The following is a 17,514-nucleotide window of genomic DNA, read 5'->3' as shown; positions in this document are numbered from 1 at the left end:
GCTCTATACAAGTAAGTTATTTTGATTCTTCATTTTGTCTTACACACCCATGTCGGACACTCGACAGTCCAACAAGAGTATGAAATTCTTACTCAACACTTCTATGCTTGCCCAGGAACTTTAACTATCTAAAACCACATAATCGTTGAAGAAGAAATGTTTAAACAAAAGGAAGCCAAAGAAAATATGTAAAATATGTGTTCCCACTGGGCTTCGAATAAGCATTTCAACAACAATTAATAATCAAATCAACGTAAAATGTGTAGGCGACGTTTGGTTGGGGTATTTAGGAAAGGACAAGGGAATCAAAACAGCTGATTCCCTATATTGGTGTTTGTATTGACATGTAGGTCATTCCCTTTCCCCTCTCAATTCCCCAAAAGTCAAAGTTTATCCCCCCCCCCCCCCCCCGCCCCAAGGTATTTGGACTCCCTTTCTTTAGCCACCACCACATTACACCAACCACAGCCACCCTCACCACCGCCAGCACCTTACTGCCATCACCCTACTGCCGCCACCTCACTGCCAGTGCTGGCGTCTGCGCCCTGACTTCCACCACCACCACCACCCTAGAATATCCACCCCACCCACTGAAACCACCAATTACTAACCTCCACCTCGCGAAACACAACCCCACCACCTGAAAACCCAACCCACATTCAAAAAAACAACCCCTTCCATTTAAAAACCCACCCCCACTCCCCGTAAACACTACCTCACCCACCCGACCACCCCGAACACCTAAAATCCACAACACCAAAACCCAAAACTAGCTTAGGTCTAGAAGATTATTCATGATAAGAAAAGAGAGAGAAAGAGAAAGGAGGGGTGGCACCGGCAGCAAGGGGAGGAGCGGCGGTAGAGGCAGTGACTTTGGGAGTGAGGGGCACCAGCGGCAGTGGAAGAATTAATGGGACAGTGGTGGTTGTATTGTGGTTTCCGATTTAGGGTGATGGTGGTGGTTGAAAGAAAAGGAAATGGTTGTTTAAAACAAACAACTACCTAAATCTAAAGGTTTTTGTGAACATTTTGCTTGTTTCCCTTTCTTATGCTCATTCCCTTTCCCTTTGTTAAGCCAAACGCCCCCAAAATGTATTTAAGAATCAGAGTTCATTTGAAACAATCTTCTTATAACAAAATATATTCCATTATAACATGACCACACACCCAGTCCAATTTTAGGACAATGTTGATGTCACATACCTGGACGTGTACCCACATCCAACACTTATATATGATAGTTGGAATTCGATGATCACCGGATATAGACATACAAGACTCAATTTTCTTATCATCAGAAAGAGAGATTATGCGAGACACCCTTGACTATTAGCAAGTATCTAAGAACATATCTGTCACGAATGTTCGTAACATGACAATATACACAGTTCTTTGGATCCAACAAAAAAAATGGTTCTTGTATTATTTGTTATAGTATTATCAACCTGATGCAATAAGATTGAGTTAATTAACAACGGAATGCTCCTAAATCTCTTATGATTCAGATTCTTGAGATATGTTGATTAAAGAGGTTAATTTACATCATATGAATTAAATTCAAACTTACCTTAGAGACAGACATCATATTCGTTGTCAGAGTACCAGTTTTGTCGCTACAAATCACAGTAGTACAGCCAAGGGTCTCTACTGATGGCAAAGACCTTACAATCGCATTCAACCTGGCCATTCTTTTCGTGCCAAGAGCCAGACACCTTCAAAATGAAAGTAGACTTGTAAACAACATTCTGAAGCCAATCCATACATTAAAGATTAATCAGTGAGGCAAACATGATAAAAGCTCTATACACACGTTGTAACAACAGCTGGAAGCCCTTCCGGAATAGCCGCAACTGCCAATGCCACTGCAATCTAGCAAGTAACAAAGGAGGTCACTCAAAAGAAAAAGAAAGGAAATTTTTTTTGTAAAAACAAACTAAAATGCTACTTTCAAACCCTGAAACATCAACAGGAATTTTTCTAAACAGGAATAGAAATTATGATTCCTTTTGCAAAAATCTTTACACATCATCAAAATTACAAAAATGTCCCTTCTGATCTTTATGATGTTCTAAGGAAAATCAGAGATAATTGGTGTCATCAAGTACAATCCAAATATAAAATGTGGTAACTTGATACAAAATGATGAAACTATCAGTCATGAGGCCCAGTCCACTTATAAATTTTGGTTACTAAGAGGTTAATATAAAAAATTGGAACACGAGATAACATGTTCTTTTTTCTTTTGTTTATATCTCCTTTGTTCCCTTAATATTGCACCATTTACACATTTGAAACCATTCACACACTAGGTTGGTGATGGCGGATAGGTTGGTGGGTGGTAGTGTCGGTGGTTGGGTTGGCTAGGCGGTGGTGTCGGTGTTGGCGGCTGGGTTGGCAAGGTTGTGGTTTGGTGGTTTTGAGGAGAGAGAAAGTAATTGGAGAAAAAACGGGGAAAAAGAAAGGAAGGGTGTCGGCATGGTTAACGCCGGGAAACTGAGTCAATCCCCCTAAAACCGCCCTAAGGTGTGTTCTCGCAAAAAAAATCTGGTTTTAGGTGTGTTTTAACAAAAAAAAAATTATAAGTTGTTTTTTCACAACAAAAGGGTTATAAAAGGTGTTAATTGACAAATTTTCCTTAAATAATTCAATAAAAAGAAACATTCCTATATGTCTGGTCACTCCAATTTGAGACACTGCATCCATACAAACGGCTTCCTCAAGTTAACGTAAATCAAAAGAGCCCTAAAGAGCCCTTAACACAGAAAACATCATGCCAAAAATGACACAATGGAAGATATCTCCACAATCAATAACCTGTTCTGGACCTATTTTATCAGTCAGGTCCGGGTCCAGTCAAAGCAAAACTGGTCCAATCTCCAGGTCCTTAAATTTTAAATTTCCAGTCTAGTCTCAAACTGGTGAGAAACTATTAGTTTGCATCAATCCCAGAGATACTATCAATGAAAACAATCAAAAGTCTCCAACAGACATCAAACAAATCTTTCAAAAACTTGATAACAACTCAAAATACAAGGATCAGTTGATGCTCAACTACATCAAATCAACAATTCATAGACATTATTTGAGCATGTATGAATTTATAGCCTGGAATGGTATAAGCTCAACCATAAATGATTACCTTAAAATAATGGATAGCTCCTCGTAGAAAGCCGCCATGAGAAGGATCACGGAAATGACCAATATTAACAACCCACACCAGTACACAGATACCTGCTATAACCTAAAAGTGTAGAAAACGCATTTGTTTAGATAAGAAAAGATAACTTATCTAGAAGGAAATGCAGAATTACAAAGGTGGGACAAGAAGCCCACCAAATATAAAGGAAAAAAATATACTTCCTCTGTTCCCCTAATATTGCAACAGTTGGACTTTCACACAATTCATCCAATCTCTTTTGACCATCGATGGTGATTCATACATAAGGAACAATTGTCTTGTGGCATATTGTTAAATTCATCTCTATTTATACTTGTAATATAATTTTTTACTTACTGAAGTTTAACAATATTAAGTTAAAGTTGTGTATTGGGAAGCGTAAAAACTCAACATTTTGCAATATTAGGGGAATAAAGAAACTATGTTTCATTATCATATCAACCCAAGGAACACACCATGTATATGGGAGAAAATAATGCTACATACACCACTCTTTTCCATAAACTAACCAAAAAAAAGAAGACACTTTATCACAAAAAATCCTATCATGCCTTTCCAACATCCGCATAAACAAAAAAACAGCCTCTCACTGGCTTTCAGCCTCCCAAACTTTACGGTATCAGTAAATGTCCAATAAAAAGTAAAGGAGAAAGCCAATGAGTTCCTAAAAAACTGTAAAGACTCTGCTACAAAATAGACAATGCCTAACATGGAAAAACAAATTATTCCCTGTTTCTTCACTAGCATGATATAAAATGCACACAGAGATAATGCCTAGCTCAGTCTACCAACTGCAATTTCTCATTTTCCAGTTCTCTAAGGTACAGCCCACACAAGCTTCCAGCCACTAAAGAACCTTAACTTTCCATTTAAAGGAACGACTAAGAGAAAATGAATTTAGAATTATTTATAAGTGGTTATAAAAAGGAGAGAAAAGGAGCACACAAAGAATCCAGCATCCCTCACTCTCCTACCTTAGGAATCTGACAAAAATATGAAAAAAAATAAATAAAATAAAATAAAAAAACAAGGGACACAGATAGAGACAGGATTCACATTATGTGATTAATAAAGGGCAGAATATTCATTTTCTGAAGGAAGCACAAAGTAGCTTTGTTGTTATTCTTATGTAGTATAAATTTTTGATAGTTAGAAACTTGAAGCATGTACCTTGGCCAAGAATGAACCAAACTCATCCAGCTTCTTTTTCAACGGTGTCACTTCCTGCAATAAATGGTGTGCATTTGTGCATCAACTCCTTAGAAAATAGTGCATCAGACTTTTCCACAAAAAGAAAGAAGATAATTCTCCATAAAAGATGCTTTAAGGCATGTTGTCTTCCATCAAAGAAACTCACATCATCTGTTCTCAACATTGAATCACGTATGCTGCCCATAGCAGTATTAGAGCCAACACCAGTCACAATAGCTCTTCCACGACCAGCAACTACAACTGTACCCTAACAATTTACGTATAGAGATAAGAATAACAAAGAGCATGGTTTACCTCAAAATGGCAATCTATAATCTATAATAACAAAAATACACAACTCTATTGCTTTTTCATTCTCTCTTTTGGGGAAAAGTGGAAAAAATTACATACGTTTTACAACTTTCTTTTCGTGTTTTCCCAATTACACATCTCCATTTCAAGTAAATTTTACTCTCTTCGTCACAATTAATAATTACCCACTTCACTTTCTCTATAATAACATTTTCTCTTAAGCTTTCACAAATTATCTGTTCAACAAAAAAGAAGTTTATTCTATTCACTTTAACAACTATTTTAGTTGTCCCTTTTTGTTTGTGTCATTGAGGTTTTGTAACTTTTTAGATTTTTTGTTATCAATAGTGTGTTACAAACTCAAGGGGACAAACCAAAAGGAAAGAAGGGCAAACAAAGCAAGGCAAAGGGAGTATCGATAATATCAGTGCCTACAGCAAACGTGAAAATTTTAATGGGATACGATCATGCAATAACCTAATAAGTGACTAGAAGTGTCATTCAAAGCAATACATACTTGTTTTATATATTAAATAAAATCATGAAGTGCATTTGACAACATTAGAGGACCAAGTCCATGTTTGACTCAAGCATTACTCATGCATTTGGTAAGAATTGCACTAATTTCCTTTCACATTGGTCTCATAATAATTGCAACACTTCTTTAGTAAGGATCCACTATTATTCTATTATTTCTCTCTCCCACTAACCCCACTCGCACAAGTACTTTATAATTTCTCTCCTACCAACCCCACTTACACTACTTTTTTTATTATTTCTCTCTACTACTAACAAGTAAATATCCCCACCAACTATACTTTTAATATTACAATATTCCCCCTTTGGTCCCCACTATAATTTTCCTAAAATTTTGTGCAATGCCTAGTTTTGCAATTATTACGAAACGAAGGGAGTAATAAAATTGGTCACCTAGATTTATGTATCTTTAATATTTAAACCAAACTAGATTTATATTGTCAGGTAATTTATAGGATTACTAATTAGGTAAATGGTTGTTATTGAGTTGTGATGTTGTGTCACATTGATCAAAATAGAAGACACTTAATGGGTGTATTGAGCTTTTCTTAAGCCCTTATATTTTTCATCCCTAAGTCAAATTTGGTTTATTCGATCATCATGGAATCATATTCTCATGTATATATGACAAGAACCTATGCATAAACCATATTCGTTCAAATTGTGTCCATCTTAGTTGTCTAATCATTAAATTCATGCAATAGGTTTCCATATTTCTCTAAAATACTTGGTAGCGACTCCCTACTTGTCCCTAATTGTTACAAAAGTAAATCCTATGCCAATTACATTCATGTGTGCATACTGCACATCAATAGTAGTCTCAAACCCTCGCACAACCCACAAGACTTTAACTAGCATAACCAAAAAATAGGGTAATGAGCACTACACATCCTTCTTGTGTACTCCCCATAAAAAGCTTAGTTCCCTAAGGTATTCCGCAATAATTTTACTGGCACTCCTAAAGCTCACAATGAACAACCTCCTCCAACCTGTAAAATGTGTAGTTTAAATTATTTAGAGAGTACATAATCCCCGCTATACCTCTACGTTATATATGACCTTTTATTGAAATTCTTCTTCCATTACTAGATTATTATAACTAGTACATTAATTACATAAACTAGCATTGGTTTACAACTTTAAATAGATAAAATTAATTCAATATAACATAATGAACGCACGTAAAGAACTCATCAAGTGCCAAATTATGAATATGTCATTACCGAAAAAAGAATATTTGTTTTGTCTTGATACACAGCATTCACAGCCGAAGTAGCATCAACTTCCTTTTCTACTGAGCAACTCTCACCTGCCAACAAAATTTGACTGAAAGTATGAGGAGAGATTTCCAAATCAATATTAGATCAATTTACAGTGAAAAGAGAAAAGGAGGCTACAAGATATAAAGACACGATACCATAGAAAATGCCCTCCTGAGAAAAAATAAACGGAGGCAGAATGGAACAGCACCTATCACCATTAAAACTCACATATACATACTCACGTTTTTATAATTAAAATTATACTGGTTACTTATCTTTACTTTGAGCTAGAGGACAAAAGGTTGATCAACTTTACTTTGCACAAATGTAGATTCACGAGCAGGAAAAATCTTCATTGGAACTTAGCTTCCTGTTTTCCTTAGAACACTTTGAGTAATTGTAATTTGTAAATCAGTGAACTTAGCAAAAGTAAATGCAGCAGTTTTTTACCTCATATTATCATATAACAGGATCATGGTCTTGGGTGAAAAAGAATAAGGGGTAGAAAAAAATTATTAAAAACTTTGTAGGCCTTATGAATTTTACCAGCCATTCAATGTCATAATCTGGTCAGTCGATTCATTATCAGCAAGCTTGATCACATGCCACCAGGCCATCTTTGGAACATCATTGGGAATCATAGCCTAAATTGAACTGTTCCCAAGATGGGTCAAATGGGGTTTGTAGGCTAAGATGCTTGGAACACAGTTCAAAGCACTATACCATGATTTTTATTTGGGTTTTTATTGGATCATTTTTGTTCCTTGGCCAGGTAGGTCTTATTGAGCACACACTAGTCAGATAGTTGAGCTCCGCAATCCTTTAACTAATATAAAAACATTTCTATTTCATTTCAGTCTTTAGTTAACAAGTACAAGTTACGGAGTATAAAGATATGATACATAAAGCTGTAGATCCTCGCCATTAGCTCATCACAGATTTTGATAGTATAAAAATAAATAAATAATTATATAGAACAAAAATAAAAACACACACACACACACACACACGAGGAGAATGGTCAGTAACCACTAACTAGGGATGGTAACATAGAGTATCCAAGTGCCAACCAGTGGAATGAGCAGAATCAACCAAATTACACATCTCACATCTGCCTCACCCAAAACTAATTATTCAAAGAAATTTGACCAACACACAGAAACGACAAAATCTAGATACATAAAATCCAAACGTACCGGTAAGAATTGCTTGATCGACTCGCAATTGATCACTTAACAATTCAATCATCCGCATATCTGCTGGAACTTTACAACCCACTATATTTTAATTTAAAAAATGGAGTTAGTTTAACAACAAAAAATTTAAATTTAAATTTTTTTTAAAAAAAAAAAATAAAAATAAAAAAACCATAGAGAACCCAGTAATATGGGATTTCATTTGGAACAGAAAGCACCAACTTACCACTGACCTCCACAATATCTCCAGGAACAAGCTCTGTTGCAGGTACTATTGAGAAACAACCTGTTGAGCAGCCAACAAGATACTAAATGAGTTAGCGTTGCAGATTAAGCACAAGCACAGACAGAACAGCTTTAATAAGTCATCAGCACAAATAAGGAGATGTACTGACATACTCATGGCAAAATTCACTGTACTACGTTTTTGAAACAATTCAGTATACTTCATAATTATTACTTTACATTACCATTTCTGAGAACAGTTGCAACATCTGCTTGGTAAGCTCTTAGCTCCTGCAAAAATGACAATGAAGAGAATGAGGGATAAAAAAAAATATATTATTAGATACCACATACAACAAGAACACAAACATAAGGCGAGTAAACTAATTACATCATGAGCAAAATTCATGAATACAAGAACTAGGAATAGCAGAAATAAAAGCACATCATAATGGTCAAAGTTGAATGATTAAATCAGTATTCAGCCAATCAACTAATAGGTTGTTCCATATGCAAGATACACCATTACTCTCACGCTTTGTGCATGCCATCTCTTTCTAGCCTCTACACAGCCCAAATTATTGTATACAGATTTAGAGAACAGTGCAATCATTAACACTTTACAATAAAAATTAAAAATAGGAAAAATACACTTTAATATTCCCAATCTTGGCGATTTACTTCTAATAATCCCAACTAACATTTATTATCTAATAATCCCAACTATGGTATTAGTTTGCCCCCAACGGTCCCAATAACCAGGCACCTGCTAAAAAAATAATTTCATTTTTTTTTTGTTTTTAAAAACCACGTGTCAGCACGTGATTGGTCCAAAATTTTTAAAAAAAAAAAAATGAAAATAAAGAGAAAAAACCCAAACACCCCAGCCACTACCCCCCCCCCCTTCCCCTTCCCCCACGTAAAACCTTTAGCCCAACCCCTAACCCCACTAGAAACCGGCCGGCCAACCCCCAAAAACAACACAACTGCAATCAACCACCTGCAATTTCCTTCCACGCTCCACAATTGCAGCGGCAGCCCAAGCCCCTCCCCATTTCAACCACCAACCCAATAACCTCGCTGCCCCTGCACTTTCCTTTGCCCGCCTCTAACAACTCATGCACCTGCTTTTGCCTCACAACGCAATTAACAATCACAGCCCGATAATCAACCACCTGCAATCCCCTTCCGCACCACAGCACCAACAGTCACCGCCGCAGCCACACCAAAAACGCCCACCAACAATCGCCACCCACCATCAATCAACACATGAAATTCTTTGAAGCTTGTTGATGTTGGTTGTGGTGTGCGGCGGTGATGAAGAGTGGCCCACGAAAGAAAAGTAGGGGAAGCAGGGGATTAAATCCCAAAAATCAGAGCAGCCAAAACGAAGAAAAGGGGTCCCGATTGTGGGAAATTGTGAGCTACTTAGACAATTAATACAACACTTCCTCTTTCTGACTTCTTTCTTCTTTCTCTTAATTTCTTCTACTCCTCTCTCTTCCCTTTCTCTCTCTAACTCAATATTTCCGCCATTAGAGGAGCTTCGAGCTTCCTCCTTTATTAGGGAGTTTGTGTGGTGTAGTTGGGAGTGGGTCGGCTGCATTGGTTTTGGGGGTTGGGAGGGGTCGGCCGGCCGTTGTATGAGGTTAAAGGGGGCGGCCGACCGGTTTTGGTAAGATTAGGGGTTGGGCTAAGGGTTATACGGTGGGAGAAGGGGGAGGGGGAGTGGCTGCGGTGTTTTGGTTTTTTTTTTTTTTTAATAAATTTAATATTGGACCAATCACGTGTCGACATGTGTCATGGTTACCTGCTATAATAGGTCATTGACCGTTGGGACTATTGAAGGCAAACTCATAGCATAGTTGGGATTATTAGATAATAAACTTTAGTTGGGATTATTAGAAGTAAATTGCTAATAGTTAGGATTATTAAAGTGTATTTTTCCTTACAAATATTATGTTGATAATCATTATTATGGAACTTGGCAAGCCACACTTATAATTTAAGCAGGAAGAAGTCTAACAATATAACAACAAAACCAGATACTTAACTTCAAAAAAGGAGCCTAAATCAATATTCTAAACCACAAAAGAAGATATTAAATGAGTAAAAGAAACACTACACAATACAAATTCGACATATGATGAAGAGCAGCTTCTCTTCCACAAGACCACAACTTTATGAACATTTTCAAAAACAAATTATCAATCATCATCAATATTTATCAATACTTAATAAATCATATAAAAAAGAAGATGCTGAAAAAAGAGGTGCCACATCTGCAAGCAAACTCAGGTTGAATTGAATAAAAATTTTACCTCGATAGCTTTTTCAGCATTTGTCTCTGTAATAACACCTACTGCAGCATTTGCAGCCAATATCAAGAGAATAACCTGCAAATAGTGGTAATTAACATAAACATTGAAAAAGAGGCAACAAGGAAAGAAAGAAATAGAGATCACAGACCCATAGATGCAGCCTAAACAACAGTCTTGTACCCACCGTTCCCAATTTGTTCTTCCCTTTGAATTTCATACAACTATTTTATTTTTTTAACTCTTTTCTAAAACCCCTGCAAATTAAAATCCTTGCAAAGTGATGAACCTGAATAGATTGACATGTATCCAATTACTTGACTAGCCAAAACCAAAAGAATCGCATTAAAACATGGAGACCAATTTTACAAGAATTCTAATTCGCAAGACCAAATATAAAATTCAATGAACTACTTCCTAAAAACTGAAAAGAACAAAAAAACCTAAATAGAATATCTATCAACTCCTTTCAATCAACTCAATTGGTTCAAAATATTCCCCATTCAGAAAAATCCTTGTTGCCAGGAATAACTATCAATGTTTTCATATTGAACTCCGGCCTTCCTCAAGCAATAATAGATTCTTACAATATAATGTGTCAAGGTCTTAATTATGGTTACCCTGGATTGCAGAAAACTCCATAACCTAACGCTTCCCATAATCAATTTAATCGGTCTAGGACCCCCTGCTAAGGTTCAAGTCATACCTGGACATCTTATCTAGAAAGAAATTACACTAAAGACATTTTACAAGAGATACAATACGGTAACGGAAGACATGGTGTCACTGATTCTAGCACAATACTAGGATAGTAGCATTCCAACAGATTTTTTTTTTTTTTAAATTTATTTAATAGATGTTTTGCATTAGCAAATCTATTTTGGTGCATTAGCAAATCATTTATGTTGTTAGAAGAACGGAAAAGAAAGTTATCGTAGCGGTCTACATGTTTGACCATCTAGTTGATTCTGTGGTTGGAAAGAAAAATAACATAATAATTGGAAATTGAGTTCTCTAAACACAAACTTTTCAGGGTAATTCTCCTAGCATCACTGGATTTTCTATGGGGCTATTTTAGGATGCCCAGCCTAAAAGACGAGCAATCTTTCTCTGCGGTATCTAGGAGGATTCCTGATTCTCCTTTGATGTACTCTCAGTTTACAAGAACAATTTGTTTTCCTTATCTAAATAAAGATCTTATCTGTGTAGAAGAGTCAAGCTCTTATATTATAATACACATATTCCAATTGATTAAGTATGCAAAATCCTCATGATTCTGAATCAATGACATCTAGTCAAGGTGGCCAGGTATTCATGGATTGATCAAAGTCAGTCCACTTGGACTTCATATCACAATCCGACATGTATGCAATAAAATTTCCACTTTACTGCACTAATATTTACAGAAAATCCAATTTTGGTGAATGGTATTTTCATTATTTACACTTCAGTGACACAATGTAAAAATTACGGTACACTTTGGTAACACTATTAACTCCGTTAACCCCTCTGTTTAAGTGGTTAAATGCGTGTCTTAAGCTGCTCTGTAGATAAGTGACATATGTCATCTAGAGATGAATATCACCTACCAAAGTGCAAAAAATCGCTGTAAAACCCAAAAATTATCCCAAGCAATGTGAATGATAAAAAAGAAGTAACAAATGGACAAGGAAAATTTTAGTAGGATTAGGGGAAGGTTTTTGGGACCTTAGGTAGTTGACTTCAACCCGAGATGTATCATTTATTTACTGAGATATTCAAACAAACGCGGTTAATTACTTGTACAGTTGGTCGCCAAACTGAAACATAATTTTAAAGTGAAGTAACCAAAATGGAAATAATCAAACCACGTGTCACCAAAGAGGAATTTTACTTATCCTGTCATCCTCTCCTAACTTTTAATATGTCAATTGCATTCTACAGATTATATTGCCTAATTACAAAGCTAGAAAATCCACATGGTCCTAATACTATTATAAAATGATACCATGAAATACATTTTCCAGATTATCTAATCAATGTTAATGACTACTTGTCCACTTTATATGGGCAGATTCCGCTGAAAATAAGCCTTGTGGTGAACACAAAAAAGAATCCATCTCAGCCATTCATTTAAGTTGCCTGGAAATAAAGGGAACAAAACCACAAATGTTCACGGCATTCACACTAAACATTCCAATGAATCCTCATCACTCTTTCTCTCCTCCCTAGACCCCAGGTAATTTTTTATTTCACATCGCCATCATCTAGTCTTTGGGGCCTTAGAAACCCAATTTGTTTCTCTCTCCTCCCTCAACCCTCCCCTAATGGCAAAAATAAGGAGATGAATCTTCAGGTGGCATCTTAGTGGAGGCAAAGCAATCCAATGATAATAGCAAAATTGATGATGATCCGCCCCGGGGGGGGGGGGGGGGGGGGGGGGGGGGGGGGGGGGGGGGTGTTGCATGTCTATTTTACTATTTAATGTATATCAACTGTAGCTGTTATAATTTTTGCACTTCAATTCACTATTTAACTGACGGTATTTTGTTTCTTTTTATAAAGTTTCCAAATATGGTACTCTAGTAAAATCATAATTAAAAATTGTAGTTTAAAAAATTATCATCTCAATGAAAATTGACATTAAATGCTATGTATATGATTCCTCTATTTAAACTACAAGTATGTTTCAAAAAAAAAAAAAAAAAAAAAAAAAAAAAAAAAAAAAACCAACAAGAAGTACCCATTTAATGTTATACAATACCCAGATTGTAGTTTTGTACCCAACTAGACTATTTCCAACCTTATTCCTTCGTTTTTTCTTTAATTTTTTGTTCTTAATTTCAATAAATCTACAAACTCAGTGTGGATGTTGCCCGTCTCAGTGTCTCCCTATGGTGGTGGTGTTAATTATTGGTGAAAGTTGTTTGTTTGCCCTTGGGCAATTATCGTGTATTAGAGTAAACCAAATAATTTATCATTTTTTTCCTAAAATTAGTTTGTTTGAAAGGATTTGTCCGAGGTGACAATGGTTGTCAAATTTTCATTTATGTACAAATCAATCCGACGAATAACACCCTTACAGCTACAACAAATCATTAAAATTGTCTCTACGAACAAACTATATTTCGGCAATGTGTGCGAGGGGTGCACCATAGTGCAAACTCTAAACAATCGTAGGTTTGCTTAACGAAACCTTTGCATGATTCAATATAATATGAATTTGTTGAAATAAGATTTTCATTTGTAGATGTCGCATGGCTTTATATTAAGGAATTGACTTAATTCAAAAATAGAATAAAAAAATACAACTTCCTCTTACCGAAGGTTCCAAAAATGCAGTTAAGCCTGTATCTCCGTTAATTAAAGCCAAAAAAAATGAAACAAGGGCAGCCACGATCAGAATCTTCACAAGCAAATCATCAAACTGCTTTATGACCAACTTCCAAAAAGGAGTACCTGCAATGAGACATAACAAATAGATTTAATAAGAATTATCATTTGCTCTAAGCCTCTAACAATTAAAGTGTCCTACGAAGATGCAAGAGATTAGGGATTTAAAGAGGAGAAAGAGTGTGTGTGAGTGTGTGCATTAGGAGAAGAGAGATAGCATGTATCAACAAAGTTAGTAGTACCAACAAATTTAGGGGTACATTTTGTGAACCTGAAATTATAAGATGATTTCAGTGAAAACTCTCAATTATTATTTGTTGTCAAATATTCAAGAGGTAGTCCAATATTCTTTTACACATTACGCTTTGTTTACTTCAACCAAAAAAAAGGTGTTCTAGTTTGACTTTAAGGTTAGTCGATCAGATATAGTCTAGTCTGGTCTAACTAAGCTTTGATTGTGATTTTACACTTATATAAGATAAACCTTTATCATGTGAGATCTTGTTTGATTCATCTTTGTTAGTATATTCCAAATACCTATTTTTTATAATACTTACTACTATGGAATTAAAAATACTCCCTCCGTTCTTCTATGTTCTACTTGATTAAATAGAGACGCAACTAAAAATAATATTAAAAAATGGAAGTGGGTATATGATAAAAGTAAGATAAAGTAAGAAAGAGAAAGTAAAAAGGTAAGTGGATGTAAGAAAAGGTGATCAAAGTAAGGAAGAGGGTGCGGAAAGGTGTAATTAAGATGAGGTAAAGGGGTAAGGTCATAACGAGGGGTAGACCAAAAATAGAATAAAAGTGAGTTAAGTAAAAAAGAACAGACCAAAATAAAAAGTAGAACAAAAGAAAATGGACTAAAATGGAAAGTGAGTTGGACAAAACAGAACGGTGTAATAAGTAAACCAAAAAAGAAAGAAAATTTGGTCTAGCATGCCCTGCTTTGCTTTGATTTTAACTAAAACAAGGTAAAGGGTACTTAGCTTTAGTATGACTCGCTAGATATTAGCCAATTGAACAAACTCCATATTTGATAAAAGGGATACAAGGTGTACAATAGATTTTTTTTTGTTTTTTTTTTTTTCAATAGTTAAATTATGCCTATTAGTCAAAGGTTATGTGTTGTAAGTCTTGTGACTTTTAAGGGAAGTGATTTGCATTGCTTAATTAGTTTTAACGCATATATGTTAATTAATTTTTTTTTTTTTTATAATCCAATATAAACCAAAGGCCTATGAGCTATTTTAAGTAGTATAGAAATTAGATTAATGACATATACTTCCTCTATGTGTTTGTGTGTTTCTTTTTCACTGACTATAGTCCCATGGCACGCAACTTAAGGACAAAATTAGAGAAGTTAAATGGTTTCTTTAATACAAAAAAATATAACCACCAATAACAGGGATAATTTGGGGTTTTACGGTATTAGTTTACTCTAATTTAGTGTATGTTTATTTTCTTCAATCTCTTCCTTAAGTTGCATGCCAAAGGGCTATAGGTCAAGTATATAAAAACGGAGGAAGTATTATTTTGCAGTACATATGTATATTATAAGGGGAAAATAGGTTGAAATAGTGGTAATTCTTAAAATTATTGTCATCTACATTGTTATCCAAGAATCCTGCAATTAAAATGCTAAATCATCAGACTCTGTCCTTAAACATCAACCTTTAAGCCCCTTAAGAGTCCTCTTTTTAGTAAAGTAACTCTTTTAATCAGCCTAGCACTTATTTTGCTAAAAAAAAATGTTTCAACAACACATCATTATAGCACAATATCACAGCCAGTAGACCATAAACTATCACCTTCAGAATAGTTCTTGTTCTTGTTCTTGTTACCGACCACCCACAAAAGCATCACAACAATAAGAATTTACAGCTTAGTACATTTACTCCATAACAAATAATAACACATCAGCATTTAGACCTACTGCCCACCCTATTATAGTGTTGTACCTTCATCCAGCAAATATAATAAAAACATTATGACAGTCCTTAAGATGCATATAACCATGGATTACGTTGGCCATTAATTAACAGAACCATCAGACAGTCCATATTTCTTTTTTTTTTTTCATACTAATCTTTGATATTTAAATATTTTTTCTTTTTTTTATAGTGAGTTGGCAACCTTCAACAACTTTCATATAAACAATGCATTTCATAAGTGAAAAAGTAAATAGGGACAAAGTGAAGGGGAAACAGCAGCAACAATAGTACCAATATGGATCGCTCTAATGTTAATGTAAGAATAAGGAGGGTTTAGATATGAACTTACTCTTCTCTTGCGGAAGCACTGAGATGGTTCAAGAAGCCAGAAGCCCCAAAATTCCAGCATGGTATTTACAAGAGGAAAAAGGATTCATGCATTAGAAAGCAAAAAAGGAATACAATATTAAAGATCAGACACACAAACACAAATCTAGATAATCAAATAGTATTAAAGAGCATTTGTGAAGCATATTTAAATTGGGTGCACATATGTGAAAAATGCGGTCTTGTAGAAAAGAAGCATTTACATGATGCATACCAATAGCTGATAAAAAGGCTGACCATTTGAAAATAGAGCTGTCAAAAACTGACTTGACCAAATAAATTAACACGAACCCAATCATGACCAACCTGTTTAAACCCGAGAAAATGGTGACTCAAACCCAAACCTGAGCTAAAATCAACCCAACCCAAGTTAACTCGAAAATTCAAGACTCGACCCAAACATGACTGAACATGGAGATGATTAAACCCAAATATAACTATCAAATTATAATGACCCAAACCCGACTTAATCTGTTGAAACCCAAATTCAATTTGACTTGTTACTGACACAAATTCTACTTATCGACCCGATTCAAATTCAGGTTAAACTCAAATTCAACTCGACTTTTCCCTATATGACCCGACTTGTATACACCTCAACTTGAGTTCAACCTAGACATCCTTTATCTTACATAGTTACATAATTACATGCATGCTCCTTTTTAATTTATTTCTACTAAGAGAAGTATATCGTTCTCCAAACAACACAATTTGAAATTGTACATGACTCAAAATGACACAAACCCGAACCCTGATAATGACTTCATTCCAAACTTGACCTAATCTAAACTTAGCTCGATCTTATAATGTACCAACCCAAAATTGACCAGATCCCGATGATGACCTAACTAAAATAACCTACTAAACATGTATCAAACCCAAACCTAGTGAACCCAAACCCAAACTGAACCAACCTAACCCGACGAAATCCGATAAGATGCAACATGACCCGACCTGAACATGACCCAACAACCCAACCTGCATGAATGAGACAATCAACCCAACATGACCCAACCCGAGATGACCTAACGTGCATTGACCCAAACGAACACCCGATTTAATAGCAGTTATTGATTAGACAAAAGCTAGTTTGATCTTTAAGGTGAAAATTACAATGGCATGCAACTATATTAGTTGACGTTCTCATACAAAGGACAAAACGGATCAATATCTATTCCCTTAACAACTAAGGGCGAGGATCCTTTTCTGTTATTCATTATTGCATAAGATTCTGGTTAGAACAGAAAATTCATGAGTTAGGAAATGGGTAGTATGACATCCCGTCAACCCTCCCTTCCCCCCCACCCCCCCCCCCCCCCCTCTTACAATCATACATTCATAATGGCATCTGAAATTGGCATCTAAATGTATATTGGCCAAAATTATTATTGTGGTGAAACCATGAAAAAGTTGACATTAATCAACTCAGAAACGAGAAATTGATTTTTGAATGAAATTATAAGTGGGGAATAATGTGAATCATGCTCCAATGGTTTGAGACGTCTTTAGTCATCTGCTATCTACTATTTTACATTGACACGGGTACGGGTATCTGATATTGATACGGATCTGAGTGTCCGATACGTCATTTTCAAAAAT

The 17,514-nt window shown here is 35.5% G+C and overlaps 1 protein-coding gene across 1 annotated transcript in view; it reads right to left on the bottom strand.

The window, feature by feature from the left end:
- Nucleotides 1-17,514, bottom strand: part of LOC145576621 (calcium-transporting ATPase 3, endoplasmic reticulum-type-like) — a 42,855-nt gene that overhangs the window by 22,184 nt on the left and 3,157 nt on the right. The window contains exons 5-16 of the mRNA XM_081634345.1: nt 15,878-15,895; nt 13,521-13,657; nt 10,223-10,297; nt 8,147-8,192; nt 7,903-7,962; nt 7,677-7,757; nt 6,442-6,527; nt 4,536-4,637; nt 4,349-4,402; nt 3,140-3,241; nt 1,811-1,869; nt 1,568-1,712 (exon numbers count right to left, since the gene is read on the bottom strand). Of these exons, the coding sequence (XP_081490471.1) occupies nt 1,568-1,712; nt 1,811-1,869; nt 3,140-3,241; nt 4,349-4,402; nt 4,536-4,637; nt 6,442-6,527; nt 7,677-7,757; nt 7,903-7,962; nt 8,147-8,192; nt 10,223-10,297; nt 13,521-13,657; nt 15,878-15,895 (965 nt within the window). The remainder of the gene's footprint in view (nt 1-1,567; nt 1,713-1,810; nt 1,870-3,139; nt 3,242-4,348; nt 4,403-4,535; nt 4,638-6,441; nt 6,528-7,676; nt 7,758-7,902; nt 7,963-8,146; nt 8,193-10,222; nt 10,298-13,520; nt 13,658-15,877; nt 15,896-17,514) is intronic.

This window comes from Chenopodium album, chromosome 13 (genome assembly GCF_948465745.1).
Source record: "Chenopodium album chromosome 13, dcCheAlbu1.1, whole genome shotgun sequence".
Taxonomy (NCBI): domain Eukaryota; kingdom Viridiplantae; phylum Streptophyta; class Magnoliopsida; order Caryophyllales; family Amaranthaceae; genus Chenopodium; species Chenopodium album.
Note: the sequence above shows the minus strand (reverse complement) of the source record. Positions and strands in the feature narration are given on the sequence as shown.